The sequence below is a fragment of the Microtus pennsylvanicus genome, chromosome 3 (genome assembly GCF_037038515.1).
Source record: "Microtus pennsylvanicus isolate mMicPen1 chromosome 3, mMicPen1.hap1, whole genome shotgun sequence".
Classification (NCBI taxonomy): domain Eukaryota; kingdom Metazoa; phylum Chordata; class Mammalia; order Rodentia; family Cricetidae; genus Microtus; species Microtus pennsylvanicus.
Genome location: NC_134581.1, coordinates 76,801,976 through 76,819,145, shown reverse-complemented (window position 1 = coordinate 76,819,145; position 17,170 = coordinate 76,801,976). Strand labels below are relative to the sequence as shown.

Genomic DNA, 17,170 nt, shown 5'->3' with positions numbered 1-17,170 from the left:
AAGTGTTAACCCCACCCCGCAACCGACTTTAAAATGGTTATCAAAGGGGTTCATGAAACAAGCTCAAAATCGGGTTCCGAAATAATAGGCAGATAGGCCCGTTACAAAAATCCAACTACAACCCAGCTAAAGCACTGAGTGCAGGGAGGAAGTAGACAGACTGCAATTTAGTACGCTCAGTCAGTCCACCTTTCGAAAGATAATGGTTCTAACTAAAACTTGTGGTTTAACCAGTGCCTATCTCGGCACCAGTAATGGATTACATCCAACACTTTGCAAGACAACAAAAAACTTGAGCCATCCTCAGCGGTGAGGGGGAAGTTCCTTTCCTGCCCCCATTTAAACCCACCACTTTCTTTGATCTTCGTGTTACATCTTAATGAGAAAAAACTATAACCTCACCCAGACCGCAGTCAGTCCGGTCGTCCGGTCCTCTGACCCCAGGTCCCTCACCCAGGATGACTCCTCTCCCAAGCTCGCAGAGCCAACACACATCCCTCTGGCCCACCTCCCAGGGCCCACTCGGCGACCCACATCCCCAAGCTCCGCACCCCCATCGCACTTCCGCCCGGGTGGCGCGGTGACCGGCCCTCCCCCAGCCCCCACCCCATCTTTGTCTGGCTCCCCCACACCTCAACGTTCCCAACTGCCAACGGCAGCCCTCCCTCCCGCCCCACCGCCCACGCCCACCCGGCGCGGCGCGCGCCCGCAGGCCGCTCACCTTGTCCATGAGCTTCCAGCACTTCTCCACCATCTTCTTGTCCACCGTGCCGGGAGGGTGCGGGCTGAGGTGGTGGTGGTGGTGGTGAGGCTGGAAGGCGTCCTTCATGAGCCCGATCAGGCCGCCCGCGCCTGAGCCCCCCGAGCCGCCGCCGCCGGCGCCCGAGCTCTTCTTCACGTTGCCAGCCATGGCCAGCCGAGGGTCGGGAGCCCGCTCGGCCGCGAGCGAGAGAAATGAGCGGGGCGAGAAGGAGGGGCCTCTCCGGCAGCCACCGCCGGCGCTCGCAGCCCAGGGACTGAGAGGGAGGTGCCCGCCCGGAGGCGCGCCCCTGCGCGAGCGCGAGCGCGGCCGGCGCGGCGCGGGGACGCGCGCCGGAGACGGACCCGCAAGCGGCGGACGCCGCAGCGACCCCCACTCGCGCGCGAGCTCACGAGCACCCGCGTGCCCGGCCGCTCCCGGAAAGCCTTGACCAAGTTTCCGCGCCCACAGCTCCAGCCCCGACCCTCAGGGACGGGGCGTGGCCACCCGGGGCGGGGCCCAGAGGAAACTCGCGCCTGCGCCCTCTGCTGGATAAGCGAGGTGTGGAAGGAAAGAGGTGGGGTCCAAGGTAGAACCTGCGCACTAGGCAGAAGCCTTGCCTGCCGTCCATGTTCTTTGTGGACTGGGCTTGGTGCTTCTAGGAGTGAGTCATTGCTTTGCTCAGAGTAAGACAGGTAGAAATGGAAGGAGCCGTAACATCAAGTCCTTTACCCACTCCCGACAAATGTGGAGGTTGAGTTTAAAATTATATGCTTCATATCGTGGGAAAATGGAGAAAGCTAAATTCTTTATCCATTCCCTAGTCTTTCTATTTTTTTTTTTTTGTGGTGCTTGGTATTGAACCTATCGCCTAACATCCTAGGCAAAGCACTCCATCACCTTGTTTTACCATATAGCCCTGGCTGTCCTGGAATTTGCGTTGTAGACCAGGGCAGCCTCGAACTCACAAAGATTCACACGTGCTGGAATCAAAACTCTCCACCCGGCAGAGAATGGGAATTCGAATGCTGCAGCTTTTTGCAGACAGATTAAGCCCCAGAAAGGCTTAAGGTTTGGGACACTCGAGGCTCAAACTCTTCTTTCAGGCCTTTTAACCTCTTTTTAAAACATAACTTTCTTTTAATCTTTTTTTTTCTTTCTGAAGAGTAGTTCCGTTTCTGGGAACTGAATATGTATTTAAAGATTCCACTGCTCAGCGGAATGCGCTGCCAGCACCAAGCCCCGCCCTCAGAAGCTGTGAGGCTGCAGTGAGCCATGGCCAGAGGGGTTCTTGCACGGGGAAATTCAGCTCCCATTGCTTCCACTTCCCTAATCTTAAGACTTTGTTGGAAGAACGTTGAAAATAGGAACTTCTTTTCCAAAGAAGGAAGTGCCCTGCCTTGATTTGGCAATTTTTTTTTTTTTTAGCTCCAAAGCCTGACTTGCGGTTAAGTACTCAACTCCTTTCTATACCTCTCTCTTGACTCTTCCTCCAAGCCCTTGACTGGTAGGTTTTGAGCTTATCCAGTACTTCTTCAAGAGAGGAAAATGTCTCTGAACTCCAGAGCTATTCAGTCTCGCAACTTTGGTTTGCAAATCAATCATCTTTTATCTTTTTGTTGTTGTTGTTGGCGGGGAGGGAGGGAGGTGAGAGGGGCTAAGAGGGGACAGGGTCTCCTGAAACTCACTGTAGACCAGGTTGACTTGGAATTCACAGAGATGCACCTGCCTCTGTCTCCCAAGTGCTGGGATTAAAGGTCTAGTCTACAAATCAGCCAGCAAGATCTTCAGGCTTGTCAATCACCCTTCTGGACCCTTCCAGGCCTCAAGAATAGGCAGGCTCTCCACTTCCTGGTGTTAGCTGCCTTGACCTGGATTGCAGTAGCCTTTGCCTGCCTGTACTCACCTGGAAGACAGGGCCCTTTGCAGACATACTGATTGAAAAAGCCACGCCTTTAATCCCAGCACTCGGGAGGCAGAGGCAGGCGGATCTCTGTGAGTTCGAGACCAGCCTGGTCTACAGAGCTAGTTCCAGGACAGGCTCCAAAACCACAGAGAAACCCTGTCTCGGAAAAAAAAAAAAAAAAAAAAAAAAAAAAGCCTCAGAGCAGGGCCTGGTGTTCCACACATAGTTGCTTAATCCTCACCAGTCTTAAAGTCAAATGTGTGGATGCATGGTTGCAGGATGCGTAGGCCACATCCAAACACTTCCTCTCATGTTAGTTAATGATAATTCTTCCTGTAGAGACACATGCAACCGGGGAAACTGTTTATCATCCCTCCATCCTATGCAACTATTGCTTTTTTTCTTTTCTCCCCTACCCCTTTTTTATCCTTTTGGAGACAGGTCTCGCTTCATTTCCCAGACTGACACTGAATACAGGGTCAAAGGGTTCTCCTACTAGAGCCTTCCAATTAGCTGAGACTACACAAGTGTATCACTCTGCCCAGCTCATGGTTCCTACAGGCCAGTGGTTCTCAACCTGTGCTGGAGACCTTTCTGGGGGCCGAATGACCCTTTCACAAGGCTCTCCTAAGACCATCAGAAAACACAGATATTTGTATTACCAGTTATAACAGTAGCAAAACTACAGTTATGAAGTACCAACGAAATAATTTTATGGTTGTGGGGTCACCACAACATGAGGAAATGTATTAAAGGATTGCAGCATTAGGAAGGTTGGGAACCACTGCTCTAGGCCAAGGCCATTGGCCATATTTCTTTTAATATATAAATAACCCATCTCATATTTGAATAAAAGCAAGTGACAGTGACCTTCTGTCCTATATATATTTCCTCAAAACTCTTGTCTAGATCAGGATGTAGTGATGCACACTTTTAATCCCAGCCCTCATAAGCAGAGGTAGTTTGAGGCCAACCTAATCTACATAGTCCAGACCAGCAGGGCTACACAGTAAGACCCTGTCTCAAAAATCCAACAAACAAAAACCCTCCTGGGTAGGTCTTATTCGAAGGCAGACAGAGAGCCAGCAAGACGACTGAGTAGTGGGTAAAGGTGCTTGCTCATGACCCAAGTTCAGTCCCCAAGATCCGCATGGAGAAGGAGAGAATCAACTCCCCCAAGCTGTCCTCTGACCTTTACACGCACTCTGTAGCACACGCGCGTGCGCGTGCACACACACAAACACTACATGTATACAAATTTAAAGATTTGTGTTTATTAATTTTGATAATCTGTCTCTGTGTGTGCACATGGGTGGGTCTTCTGGAAGAGCAGCAAGTGCCCTACTGAGCTATCTCTTCAGCTCCCCAAAAAAATTTTTATCAGGGAAAGATCTACTGAAACGATCCTTCTTATCAATTCTAAACTGAAGTCAATGAAAAGAAAAAGGACTGACCTTTTTCTCACAGCTTTTATTCATAAATACGTGTTTTTATTTGGTTTTCTGACTATGTTCTAGAAAGGGGGTTGAAATACTGAACACAATGCTGTCCTGCTGTGGGTGACGCTGGGACCAGTTCGTCATGTGACAGGTGGTGCTCTTTTTTCCTCCACCTTGACCTCAAACCACATCCTGACTCTGCACCTGAGAGTCCGTTGACAGAGCGTGTTTGGAAAACAAACGCTCTCCGAGGCCTGTGGTATGGCTCGGATTCTCTCACTGCTCTCCTCAATGTGGCATCCCAAAGACCACAGGAGTGGCGCAGGGACTTGGTGACACAGCCCCAAACATGCTCCTGGTACAGAGGAAAGGGAGGAGAGATGAAAACATGCTGGGAAGTGAGATGCTCTCCACATCCAGGACATGTGCCCAGGGCTCGCCAGCCCCAGGTTCCGTGAGTCGTAAGCATCACAGAGCCCAGTCTGACTCTTGTCTTCACTGTGGAAAATGCCCAGAGCAAGGGCTGGAGACCTGATCAGCAGTTAAAAGCAAGTGCCACTCATGCAGACACCTGAGTTTGGTTCCCAACCCCACACTGACAGCTGCTCACAACCACCTGGAGCGCCAGCTCCAGGGGCTCCACTGCGCTCCTCTAGCCTCACGAGCCCAAACCCACACACATATAACATAACTAAAAATTAAGATTAAAAATCTCTCCTAAGATCTCTACAGTGTCACGAAGTTAAATAAATATGCATTTTACTCTCACATCTTATACTTGTTTCTGCAGATACGCTTCTGATAATAATGCAATTGACCAAAACTGAAGGGACTGGGATAGACAGGGGTGCCTAAAAAGAGTCTGTAGATCCCATACTCCTCCGGGAGGAAGGTTTGCTGTTTCATTCTATGTATGATGCCATTATGATGCCCAGCGATGGCACGGTTCCAGGATGGAGCCCTCCCAGCTGGAGGGGGGCAATAGCAAGCTACCAGTCACACTCTCTGCCCACAGTCAATTTTTTATTTACACACAAGATTTTAGAAATTCCCCAAAGAGACCCCCCCTATAATGCCCAAGAAATAATAAACTGCAAAATTTAGGAGACTCGGGACAAGTGAGTCCACCAGAGGGAGCCCTAACCAACTCTGTGCTGCGGGAAGATTGGGGGCTTCTAAACACCTGTCTGCAGATTAACCTCATAGAGTGAGACATAATTGACTGAGAGGAAGGAGTCTCGTAAACATACCACTAAGTCTAGGGTTTTCAGGAGCTACGAAACTTATACACCAAGGCATTCAGGCTGGGCCAAATTAACTAGCTCAACCCCTGACTGCCTAATCTGTGGCCTCCCCTCTGGGACAGCATCCCGAAGCCCATGGCTCTACCTCTTCTCTGTTCTCTTACGTGGAAAACTCTCTCAACCACTTGTGCTAGCACGTGTTTCGCGCACACTATAGCCTTTCTGAAGTAGACCTCAAGTTCTAAAGTAAATCATGTGGCTGTATGAGGCCTCGGGATGTGCAGTTCCTGTGACGGCTCCTCCCCCTGCCTTTCCTCTCCTTCTGTAAAGCACTATCCTCTCAGACTGGACGCTTCTCGAATTCTAGACTGGAAAGTCTCCAGATGACAGGCAGTGAGACATGACTAATAGCTATTCACCTCCAAAGCTTTTTTCTTTTTAGGGCTAGGATTTGGGAGTAACAGGAGAAGCTCGTACAGGGTGTTTGTGTGAGCCGATTTAGCCCATCCTACTTGCCTATGAACACAGTGTTTCCCAGTTGCCCAGACAGCAGGCAGTCTCCAGAAAACCAACATCCCAGTTCTTGGTCCTGCCTCTCGGGGAAGTTTTTCACCCTGGATTGGCTCACAGGACCCAGGCTCCTCCCTAGGCTCAATCTGCCCAGGGACTCTCTTTGCCCTCCCCAAGGAGTGTCATTCCCCATGGAGACACCACACAAGCAAGAGACGGTCCTGCAGGTAGGAAGGGAAAGAGTAAGCATGCTGGGGAGAGACTTCTTTACAAGAGCTGACTGCACCCACAGTTCCCCCCCTCCCCAAGCCCTGCCTGAGGTTCCCAGGAGGCCAAGAACCGAAGCTTCTAGAAAGTGTAAGATACGCTGAGAGACTAGAATTCTGACTGTCCTGAGACTCCCACCTCCGTCTAGGAGTCAGGAGAGCCTCTCTGAATATAGACCTACACAGAAGGTCTTCCCTCCCCCAGGACAGCAATGATGCCGCCTAAAACCAAAGGAAAGGGAAGAAAAACTGGGGCACAGGAGAAGAAAAAAAACTCAAGTCCTGGTGAGTCACGATGTGTGTCCAGGACACAAAGGTCCTCAGGAGGAATCCAGTCCTCTGGGCAACAAGATGAAGTGGCTTTGTTTTGATTTTGTCTGTTGTCCTTTTGATACAGGGTCACTATGGGACCCAGGCCAGCCTCAAACATATCCTTTGCCCAGTGTTCTTAATGCCAGGCTTACAGGCATTGCCACCTCACTTGGCTAGGGCGAAGTTTTCTTGCCCTCCTCTTCAGAGCCTCGAGTCCAGATTCCACAGGACTGAGGAACTGGAGAACGCCTTCCTTCCAAAGTCCTCCTGAAGCCCCTTCTAGCTCTTTGCCTTCGCCACGTTTTGAGCACCCGCCATGCACATGGGAGCAAAGGGTCAGCTGTGACTTTGTCAGATTTTGCCACTGGGCGTCCCTCATCCTGCGACCTTCCTCCATCACGCAGGAAGTTCAGGTGTGGGAGGAAGATGGGGTGGGACCAGGATCAGGATAACCTAAGACTATCATCTTGCCAAGACAGATGCAGGGGCTGAGGCCAAGCACAGGCTGGTGCTGCTGGAGAAGGAGCTGCTCCAGGATCACTTAGGTAAGAAGTTCAAAGTCTCAGGAGACAGCAGAGATAGCATGTCCTAGTCGGGGTTATCATCGCTGTGATGAAGCACCATGACCAGACCAACTTGGGGAGGAAAGAGTTTATTTGGCTTAGTTTTCAAATCACTGTTTAATATTGAAGGAAGTCAGGATAGGAACTCATACAGGGCAAGATCCTAGAGGCAGGAGGTGATGCAGAGACCATGGAGGGGTGCTGCTTACTAGCTTGCTTCACATGGTTTGTTCAGCCTGCTGTATAGAACCCAGGACTTATAGAACCCAGGACTACCAGCCTAGGGGTGGCACCAGCCACAGTTGGCAGCCCCCCATTAATCACTAATTAAGAACATGCCCTAAACCGGGCAGTGGTGGCGCATGCCTTTAATCCCAGCACTCGGGAGGCAGAGGCAGGCTCTGTGAGTTCGAGGACAGCCTGGTCTACAAGAGCTAGTTCCAGGACAGGAACCAAAAGCTATGGAGAAACCCTGTCTCGAAAAATCAAAAAAAAAAAAAAAAAAAAGAAGAAGAAGAAGAAGATTCCCTAAAGGCTTGTCTACAGCCTGATCTTATGGAGGCATTTTCTCAGTTGAAGCTCCCTCTTTGATGACTCTAGCTTATGTCAAGTTGACAATAAATTAGCCACCCAACACATGGCACGTGGGGCATTTCTGGGTTCTTGGAGAACTGGCGGTTTGAGCTATGTGCAGGGCTAAAGCAAGCTAGCCATTACGTGTTGGCAAAGATTGTGAGGAAAGGCAAGGCAGTGAAGACCAATGAAAGAAGCTATTCTCCCCTTCCCCCGCACTGGGAATAGAACCACCACCTCATACATGATAGGCGAGTGTTCTACCATGGAGCTAATCCACAGCTCAGGGAAGCCATGGTCTTTTAGTAGCCAGAACATGGAGGGAATGTTGACTGCTAAGGAATGAAAACCCTATGGGTTTGGTGGGATGCAACTAATAAAGAGAATAAGAAATTAACACCTGTCACCAAGTTCCCAGAGGTAAACATAGCTCATGGGGGCTATGGTGATTGATTCTGTGGGACCCACAATCAGCCCTGAGCATGGCTCTGTTGCTGTTCATAGCACTACAGAGGGATGAGACTCGCAGAGCCAAGGCTTCTGAAGACAGGCTGAAGCAGAGGTTGCAAGAGCTGGAAGCTGAACTGGAAAGGGCCCAAAGCGAAGGGAAGGCTGTATATGCAGGTATGATTTGACTGGCCAGGGGGCAGGAAACAGGGGCATCGAAGAGGACAACCAAGAAAGTCGGGGAATTCAAGGAAGGGAAATGAAGAGGAATCCTAACTGCCATACCTAGTAGCTCCAGTCCCTGCGTAGGCAGGGTCCTAAGAACCAAAGACGTGTCCCTGGCAGAACATGGATCACCACACCCTAGAATGTCTGATGCCGCACACTTGATAAATGTGTGAAACAGAATGTAGCCCATAGCTCTTTATCTTTACCTTTGGGGGTGACCGGGAAGAAGAGCCAGGGTCCCCCTCTTACAATGGTGTGGGGTGAGAGCTGGTTTCAAGGTCTCCCAAGTTTCTCAGTTCTGTTCCTTGACAGAGACTTTTCTCCATACACAACCTCATTTCCTTCTTCACACCTCCATCCCTATGGCTCCTCTTCAGAGATGAACCGCCAACGTCGGGCCCTGCAAGAGGAGTTGAGAACCCGAAGCAAGCATCTGGAAGAGGAAGTGAGAAGTCGGCAGAAACAGCTAGGTAGTCCACATCGCTCACCCTTTCTTTCCTAGGCTCCCTAACAAGACCTGGCATGGGAGAGTGGACTTAGAAAGTCCTTCTCCGGAGGTCTACAGTCTGCTGGTTGAATTTTAACTAGGGTCACCTTCACCCCAAGTTTCCTCTGAACAGAGTTCAGTGACACAGACCTCTATGTTAGGGGCTGGATTTGGCCTCTAGGAGAGTTGACTCAGCTGTTAAGAGCACTCTTACAGAGAACCTGAACCAGCACCCTCACAGGGGCTCACAACCATCTGTAATCCCAACCCCAGGGCATCTAATGTCCTCTTCCTTCCTTCACAGGCACCCGCATGGTATACGTGTATACACGCAGGCAAAGCACTCACACACATTAAATAACTCTAAAAAAAGAGAAAAACTTAAAAAACTCTCTAAGATAGAGGTAAAGGAAAAGTAGGACTCTCACCCCATCTCCCATTTGTCTAATCTCCCCAGGTCCAGCAGCTACCCCCCTTCACTGCCTTTTCTGTCCTAAGCAAAATGCATTTAATAGTTTAGCTGGCTTTTACAACCAAACTACAGAAAACAATAGCTTTAATTTAATTCAGTGTCTTCAAAGCTGAACACCTTATAAAAGGCCTTAAATTACTACTTGTTAAATCAGTGAATTTACCAATCAGATGAGAAAACAGAGGTCAGAAGAGGGCATCAGATCCCCTGGAACTGGAGTTAAAGATGATTCTGAGCCACCATATGGGTGCTGGGAATGGAAACCGGGTCCTCTGCTAGAGCAGCAGCCAGTGCTCTTAACTGTTGAGCCATTGTTCCAGTCCCCTCCTGAGGCGGCCTTGAACTCACAGTGATCCTCCAGCCTCTGTCTCAGGAGAGGAAGGACTGCAGGTGCGAGCTATCACACCTGAAATATCTCAGTGCCACTGTAAATGTTCAAGAGCTGCTTAGACAGGCCACAAATTCCAACTCCAGCCTTCTTTCAAATTAAAATTCAACATTTATTGAACACCTCCTATATTAGGTGTTTTGTCATGCATTTTTACATTTAAGGGTTCACAGCAAACAGGAGGAGCAAATATCATTTTCCCTCCAAAGATAAAGAAGGGGCTAGAGAGAGAGCTCAATGGTCATGAACACTGGCTGCTCTTCCTGAGGGCCTGACTTTGATTCCCAGAACCCACGTGGTGACTCACAACCATTATACTTCCAGTTTCAGAGGATCCAATCCCATACCCTCTTCTGTCCTCCACAGGCACATGCATACATATACACATGGGGTGGGGGCAAAATAATATTATTTCTAAAACCAAAATATAAAATTAAAAACAAATAAAAATATTTATAAAGATAATGAAACTGAACCATGTTAGTTGGTACAAGTCTATAATTCCAACCCTGGGAAACAGAGGGAAGAAGATCTGGAGTTCAAGGTTGTCCTTGACTACACGGAGAGTTTAAGGCCAGCCTGGGCTACATAAGAGTCTGTCTTAAACAAAACAAAGTCAAACATTTAAGACATAGAGACCCAGAGATACTTGTCCCATGCTGTATATGTGACAACCACCAGACTTTGGACCCATCTCCTATCTCAAAATCTCTACTCATTCTGCCCTCCCTCAGTGAGTCCTTACAGTGACCTCAGGAAGGTTGATGATCCCGGAAGTCTGTAATGACCTTTGTCGAGGTACCCTTTTAGGTACCTTTGGATCTTGGTATAGTGTCACCATCCTGTCTTTTTTATCTTTCTGTCCTGCTCCATAGAAACATGCCAAAGGGAGGCTAAGACAGCAAGGGAAGAGGCTGAGAAAGCCCTCAGAGAACAAGGTGAAACCCTGGCTCAGCTTCGTGCCCACGTGGCAAACATGGAGGCCAAGTATGAGGAAATTTTGCATGTAAGTACCACTCCCTGGAGGCCATCTTCTCAGTATCCCAAAACCCTCCAATCCTATGGCCCCAACTAGTGTGATGACCCACAACCTAAAGGAGCCATGCTCTATTCTAAGGGCAATCAGAAGATACAACCATTGACAGAGCCAGTGATTTATAATTCCAGTACTTGGGTGGCTAAGGCAGAAAGATTTTGAGTTCCAGGTCAACATTAGCTACAATGTGCTATGTCACTGATACAGAGTGAGACCTAGACTCAAAATAATCAGGAGCTGCAGGTATAGGTCACTGGTGTGCACAGCCGTGGGTTCAATAGCTGCACAGAGGTGGGAGGAGGGAAATAGGAAGAGGAGTGGGGACAAAGAGCAGGGAAGGAAAGGAGTGGCATTGGTGTAGGAGTCTGAGGCAGGAGGATCATAGGTTCAAGGCCAACCTAGGTACAGAGTTCAAAGTCAGCCTAGGCAGTGTAGTAAGACTCTATCTCAAAATAAAAAGTGAAAAGAGGGATTGATGGACAGCTTAGGGGACAGGGTACTTGCCTAGGATTGAGCCTTAGGTTCAATCCTGGATGTTGAAAAGAGAGAGAGTGGGAGAGAGAGAACAATGGGAAGCTAAGCATGATCGTTCATGCTTGCAGTCCAGTGCTTGGGAACCTGAGGCAGGATAATTCTGAGTTCAAAGTCATCCTGGTCTACAAAGCAAGGGTATCTTACAGAAGGAAGAAAGGAAGGAAGGGAGGAAGGGAGGAAGGGAGGAAGGGAGGAAGGGAAAGGAAGCCATTGGCAAAGAACTATTACCAAGCTAGGCAACTTTCACCCTTCCCTCACTTCCTGGGAATGAAAGCTGGGCATTCACAGGGCAGCCTGGACTGTCTCTTGGCCAAGCTGAGAGCTGTCAAGCCTCAGTGGGATGCAGCTGCGCTGAGACTCCACACCAAGCACAAGGAGCAGCTACGTCAGTTTGGTCTCAACCCCCTGGATCTTTGAGGCCATTGGCCTCTAATCTCTGAGGCCTAGAAATAAAGCGACTTGATGTAGAATTCAACAGAACTGGATTGTGGCCTATACCATTGAGGAATGACTCTTGTGGGGACACCTGTGTTCTGGGTTAACCCATTGCCCCACTGCCCTAAACACTGAGTGATAAAAAATGAACAATCCTCTAGGAGGCTGAAGAGATGGCTCAGTAGTTAAGAGCACTCACTGCTCTTCTGAAGGTCCTGAGTTCAATTCCCAGCACCCACAAAACAGCTCACAACTGTCTTATGCCCTCTTCTGGTATGCAGATGTACGTGCAGACAAAGTATCCATATACATAAAATACATAAATAAATCTGTTATTTTATTTTAAAAAAAAAAAGGCTGTGTGGTGGTGCACACCTTTAATCCCTACTTGGGAGAAAGAAGCAGGTGGGTCTCTGTGAGTTTGAGGCCAGCCTGGTCTACAGAGTGAGTTCCAGGATAGCCAGGACTGTTTCACAGAGAAAGCTTGTCTCAAAAAAAAAAAAAAGGAAAGAAAGAACAAAAGAAAAAAGAAAGAAAAAGAAATGGACAGAGTTCTAAAGCCTCTCCTATAGAAACTAACTAGATCCCATTCCCTTAGGCCTGGAACACTTTTGGTTCCTTTAAACTACCTTGGTTTATCCTCACCAACAAAAACACAAAGCCAGATTTATATGGAAAGACTGCATAAGTGTGCATATATATATATATATTTACTTATTTATTTGGACAGTGGCATACTAAAGTGCTCATATGGAGGCTCAAGGGCAACTTCCTGGAAATGGTTCTCTCCTTCTACCATGGGGTTCTGGGGATCGAACTCAGGTTGTCAGGCTTGGCAGCAAGCCCCTTTACCAACTGAGCCATCTCACCAGCCCACTGGGAAAGACAGTAACAGGACATTCCAGTGGCCAGGAACCAGCTCCCAAGTTTCTAAGGTGTCCACAGAAGGAAAATATGGCTGATCTCCAAATCCTCGTGCCGTATAACCCTAGAATCATAGTTAGCCTGAGTTCTCGGTGGCTTTGATGCTAAAAGGCTCCACAGCATCACTTTCTTGAGCAGAAATTCATATTTGCAGCACAGGTCCTCAAAACTTCTCCATAACATCCTGTGGAGACTTGGGCTCCCTCATGAGCCTGCCTGAGGTCTCTGCCTACACCCCTCTGCTGGAGGTAGGCTCACGAGAATGGAAGAAGACCCTGGAAGTCCTGCGATCCGTGGTATCTGAATCCTCCAGCTCCTGCTTCCTGCTTGGAGAGACCATTCCTGGCTTCTGCCACCTCAGGGTGCAGAGCAAGGGTAGGAAAGCCACTAGGCAAATCTGTGCCAAGCAGGGGTATCCTATAGCAGCTCTGAAGGCAGGGTCCAGTTCTACACAAAAAGGAAGGACAGAGTCAGTCTGGGACCGGAAGAGTTTATTTTCCTACCCCAAAATGCTCGGCCGGTTCAGGAATGGGACTTGCTTCAGGATCCTTGTGTCCCACCTCCTATGACCTACAGTTCCCTCTTGCATACCCCTCTCAGCTCTACCCAGCAACCCTCCTCTCTGCCCTTCTCATAGTTCCATCTGTCTCTTTGATTTCACCTTTCCGGACTCCGAGGAGATCCAGGCTTCCAAGTCCTGCGGATCCCTAGCTGCCAGCTTCAAGCAGAGGGGTGGCTCAGCCTCAGTCAGTTGCTGAAGCCTATTCAGGTCGTTGTCTGAACCCACAGGACATCCATTCACCTCCAAAACTGCATCTCCCATTTGCAGCCCTGCTCGGGCAGCTGAGCCTCCTGGGGTCACCTGGCAGTGTACGGGGGAACACACGGAAGCATTTGTCATGTGTTCTAAGGCTGGGCATGCAGGCAGGCAAAGGAAGGTAGGTGGTAGATGATGGAAAGATTCCAAGGCGCATGGGACATCAGTCACCTGGGAAATGAAGAGACAAGGCCTACTGGCCACACAGCAGAGCTTGAATCCATAGCCACCTCCGGGCCCAGGATACAAGAAGCATTGGCGGGAACCGACAGGGCTAGAAGGCTCAACTATGTCTTCAGCTGCGGAGTCCTTGGTTTCTGCCAGAGGGGAGGCAGCATTCTCTGTGTTCTCCAAGAAGAGGAGGGGAGACAGCCGTACCTGGGGTGGGGGGCAGACAGAGCAAACCTGTGGCACTTGAGCCTTGCTCCATTCCCACCTGCCCCCTAACCCTGTCACTTGCGCACCATGTTGAAGAAGCGGTCAGCCTCAGGATCGACGACAATGAGGGAGACGCGAGAGCCCTGCGCTCGGATCCTGGACACTGTCTCCTCATGGCACAGCCCATCCACGCTTTCCCCAGCCACAGCCACCAGGCGGTCCCCAGCCTTCATGCCAGCCTTGTCAGCTGGCAGTCCTGGGTCCACTTCCCATAAGAACTGCCCTAGGACATAGACATATGCTAGACATATGTGACATGGACATATCCCTGCTCCTCCTTGACTCACCCCCATGCTCTCCCATGGACTAACCCCATAGTACATGAGAGGATGCCCAAGGGCTGTGGCTCAGACTGGGGCACCTCTCATGATCACTGAGAAGTGTGCAATTGGGTATGTATGACCATCCTAAGGCCCAGTTCCTACCCACCCCTGGGGCTGCCACTCACCGAGGCAACCGTCCAGGCCCTTCTCCTCCCGGAGCAGAAAGCCAAAGCCTTGAGGCCCTTTCTCTATGTTTAGACACCGGGGCTTGGCGGGCAGTGCCCAGCCCTCTGCCAGGGGTGCAGCAAGAGGCATTCCCAGTTGACGACACCGTTCCTCAACCTCCGGCGCTGCCACCAGCAGAGTCACCTGATCGCCACTCTGCCAAAGCTGTGGGGACCCAGCAAGAGTTTAAGCACTGGCCATCAGCATGGGGATGGAGAGACAGATCCCCTCAGCACCTCCTCCCACACCCAAGGATGAGGACGGGCCTCTCACAAACTATAGAGAATAAAAGAGGGGTGACAGACCGACCCTCAGGTCAGGAGGTGGGGTTCAGGTAGAAAGCCATTGCAGGAAACCCTACCTTCCTACTGAGCTGGCTGGAAGTGAACTTCTCCACACTGACCCCATTCACTTCTAGCAGCCGGGCCCCAGGGGGCACCCCTGCCCTCTCAGCGGCTCCTCCAGAACTGAGAACCAGCCAGAAAGAACCCCGACATCCTAAAGGCGGACAAAGGAACTTCCAGCCTGCTGCATGCAGAGGCTGGGTTTCCCATCCCTGATTGTCCAATCTCGGGCTTTAAGCTCACCATGGGTGATGCTGAAGCCAAAGCCACCTTCATCTTTTACTACATGGCACAATCGGGGCCTGACTGCCGATCCTAGGGTAGGACAAAGGAAGGCATCGCTCCCCTGCTGAGCGCGTACCACGTCATGCACGTGCTGTGCCAAGACTGTCAGCAATACCCGGGGACCGCTAGCCCGGATGTGGCGCACTACCTATGAAAGGACACGGGAGTGAGAGAGGTTCGCCCCCTGGTGAAATCCCAGGACCCATTAGAACTTGTATTTTCACTGTAGAAACCAGCTCTGTAGGTGCCTTTATCAAATCTTTCTAGTTGGGCACCTCTAAGTCATGGGGTCTAGGAGTGAGGCTTGGCCCACGCATTAGAGTGCCCAGGCAAATGTCAGACTCCTCTTCCTCTCAGAAGTGCTATGGAATGTTCCTTCGTTCCACAAGGAGTCCCGGGCCAGCCTCACCATGGCGTAGTCCTCATGGTCCACAATGTTATTGTTCACCGCTAGGATCCGGTCTCCTTCCCGGAGACCGTGGCGCTGGGCAGAGGAGCCTGGATCCACCCTGTACACCACATGGTCAGTCTTGCCCAGTTGGTACAGCAGATGGAACCCAAAGTTCTTCTGCTCCTCTCTGCTCAGCAGACAGAAGCGAGGCCGTTGCAGGTTCCAGGGATCTGGAGGAGGAGGTGGGTAGGTAGCCAGAAAGGAGGGGGGCACAGTTCAAGGACAGGACCATCAAATGACTGGTAGCCTCTGCCTCCTGTCAGGACTGGGCAGCTTCCAGCCAGGGAAAGCCTGGACTTTATAGCTGAATGGACGCTGCATGGGCCAGGTGACTAAAGCCAAGGGAGAGCTGCCCCCTCTACCTCCGCTCAGTTGCTGATATCAGAGGGAGTCAGCTAGCGGTTACCAAGGAGACAGGAGGCTGTGTGGCACTGTAATGTCTCTAGGGAAAGGTAATCGTTGCCAGGGGTGAGGAGGTTACCAGACTGAGCCTGGTCTTCAGCCAGGGAGAGGACAGGATTGTCAATGCCCAGCCTTGGATTAAATTTAAACTTCCTGTAAGGAGGCAAGAGAGGCACGTAAGAGACGTGTGTAGCTGGACTGGGGTCCCAGGTCCTACTGGAGGTGCTGATGGACAATTGAGACCCTCCCCCTCCAATTCTTCTTCAACCCTCACACTACTTACAGAGTTAACATGGCCGTGTCTCGAAGATCTGCTGGACAAAGAGGAGTAAGAGTAGAGACACATTCCTCCCCAGGATGGGACTTCCATGACAAGAACCTGAAAGGGCTTAGGAGAACCCCCAAACCCTCTCATTCTGCTCCGCTATCTTCACACACAGGGCTGTTGATTCTCCTTTATTTCTCTTCCCAGTTCTTTGGCACGTAAATCTAAGCCTATCAGCACAGGGTGTGGACCAGGAAGGTAGGCACACACGCTCACTTCATTCCTCTTTCGTTCTGTCTGTTTGCCTCAGAGCTACAAACCCCAATACCAAGTGTGTCCTAGACCCAAAGATTCCAAATCTGTGCCCTCTGCCGCTGCCCCAGAGTCCCCTTTCAAGGATATCTCCCCTCCTACCTGCAGTTGCCTCCATAGTTGGATCAGTGACCCAGGACTTAAGAGTAGGGACAAGGTTCATTATAACCAGCTGACCCTCCCACCTGCCCCCTCCTGAGTCACGCCTCCTTGAAGACGCTGCAAGGAAGCAATGGGGTAATGGTTAACAGCAAAGGGACTTATTCTCTGGAAAGTGTGTGTCTACGTTTCTTCTGCCCTCAGTCCTGGGCCCTACCTTTCTGGACCGAGCCTCTAACTGACACAGCTGTTCTTATGCCCAGAAAAATAGTAGCTCACTGGTCATTGAAATTCCAAGCTGGGGGCGGTAAAAACAAAAAGGGTGATAGGAAAGCTAAGGCCCAGCCCGGACAACCTTAGCCCAGGGTCTTACACGCAGCCATTCCAGCAACAAAATTATCTAAAGGTATTGGTGCCTCTCCCTTTGGCTATCAGGCTATTCAAACAGTGGATCCCAAAGAACTGGAATTTCTCCAGGATTCTGAAGCTGAGGAAAGAGAAAAAGACAAAGCCCTCCCTGATGCCAGCCAGAACTTATCACACAGTTCTGACAATTTGTCAAACCACCGCGTAGGACAAACTGGAGTAGAGTTGTTTATTGTGGTTGGAGATCACAGTCTGACACGACTGTTTTGTACACAAACCTCTTGTTCTCACTGTATTTGAACCTAAATTCCAGGTCAGGATCCTGAAAGGTGAGTTAAGGGGTGGAGGAGGTGTCCCTTGGACCTCTTTATTTGTTCCTCTTCCTGACGTGGCCACCTGA

General features: G+C 50.2%; 3 protein-coding genes across 3 annotated transcripts in view; 1 reads left to right on the top strand and 2 right to left on the bottom strand.

Annotated features, from left to right (window-relative positions):
- Cbl (Cbl proto-oncogene) overlaps positions 1-1,153 on the bottom strand; it is an 81,847-nt gene extending 80,694 nt beyond the window's left edge. The window contains exon 1 of the mRNA XM_075966239.1: positions 722-1,153. Within this exon, the coding sequence (XP_075822354.1) occupies positions 722-910 (189 nt within the window). The 5' untranslated portion in view covers positions 911-1,153. The remainder of the gene's footprint in view (positions 1-721) is intronic.
- Positions 1,154-6,039: 4,886 nt separating this feature from the next.
- Drc12 (dynein regulatory complex subunit 12 homolog) lies at positions 6,040-11,681 on the top strand. Its single transcript, XM_075967814.1, has 7 exons — positions 6,040-6,065; positions 6,310-6,389; positions 6,896-6,961; positions 8,057-8,176; positions 8,605-8,697; positions 10,450-10,580; positions 11,433-11,681. Exons 2-7 carry the CDS (start codon positions 6,317-6,319, stop codon positions 11,559-11,561), a joined length of 612 nt encoding a protein of 203 aa, XP_075823929.1. The 5' UTR covers positions 6,040-6,065; positions 6,310-6,316; the 3' UTR covers positions 11,562-11,681.
- Positions 11,682-12,283: 602 nt separating this feature from the next.
- On the bottom strand, positions 12,284-16,847 carry Nherf4 (NHERF family PDZ scaffold protein 4). The gene is made up of 11 exons (XM_075966238.1): positions 16,408-16,847; positions 16,012-16,039; positions 15,808-15,881; positions 15,285-15,496; positions 14,834-15,023; positions 14,608-14,744; positions 14,207-14,411; positions 13,785-13,981; positions 13,492-13,698; positions 13,165-13,365; positions 12,284-12,950 (listed from the first exon to the last, which is right to left on the bottom strand). The coding sequence occupies exons 1-11, from the start codon at positions 16,466-16,468 to the stop codon at positions 12,921-12,923; spliced, it is 1,542 nt and encodes a 513-aa protein (XP_075822353.1). The 5' UTR covers positions 16,469-16,847; the 3' UTR covers positions 12,284-12,920.
- Positions 16,848-17,170: the final 323 nt, after the last annotated feature.

Excerpts from the sequence above, each read along its gene's own strand:
- Drc12 (XM_075967814.1), top strand. The coding sequence starts at position 6,317 with ATGATGCCGCCTAAAACCAAAGGAAAGGGAAGAAAAACTGGGGCACAG. Across the intron at positions 6,390-6,895 it reads GAAAAAAAACTCAAGTCCTG|ATGCAGGGGCTGAGGCCAAG; the intron begins GTGAGTCACGAT and ends TTGCCAAGACAG. Across the intron at positions 8,177-8,604 it reads AGGGAAGGCTGTATATGCAG|AGATGAACCGCCAACGTCGG; the intron begins GTATGATTTGAC and ends GCTCCTCTTCAG.
- Nherf4 (XM_075966238.1), bottom strand. The coding sequence starts at position 16,468 with ATGAACCTTGTCCCTACTCTTAAGTCCTGGGTCACTGATCCAACTATG. Across the intron at positions 15,882-16,011 it reads GACACGGCCATGTTAACTCT|GAAGTTTAAATTTAATCCAA; the intron begins GTAAGTAGTGTG and ends GCCTCCTTACAG. Across the intron at positions 15,497-15,807 it reads TGAAGACCAGGCTCAGTCTG|ATCCCTGGAACCTGCAACGG; the intron begins GTAACCTCCTCA and ends CTCCTCCTCCAG.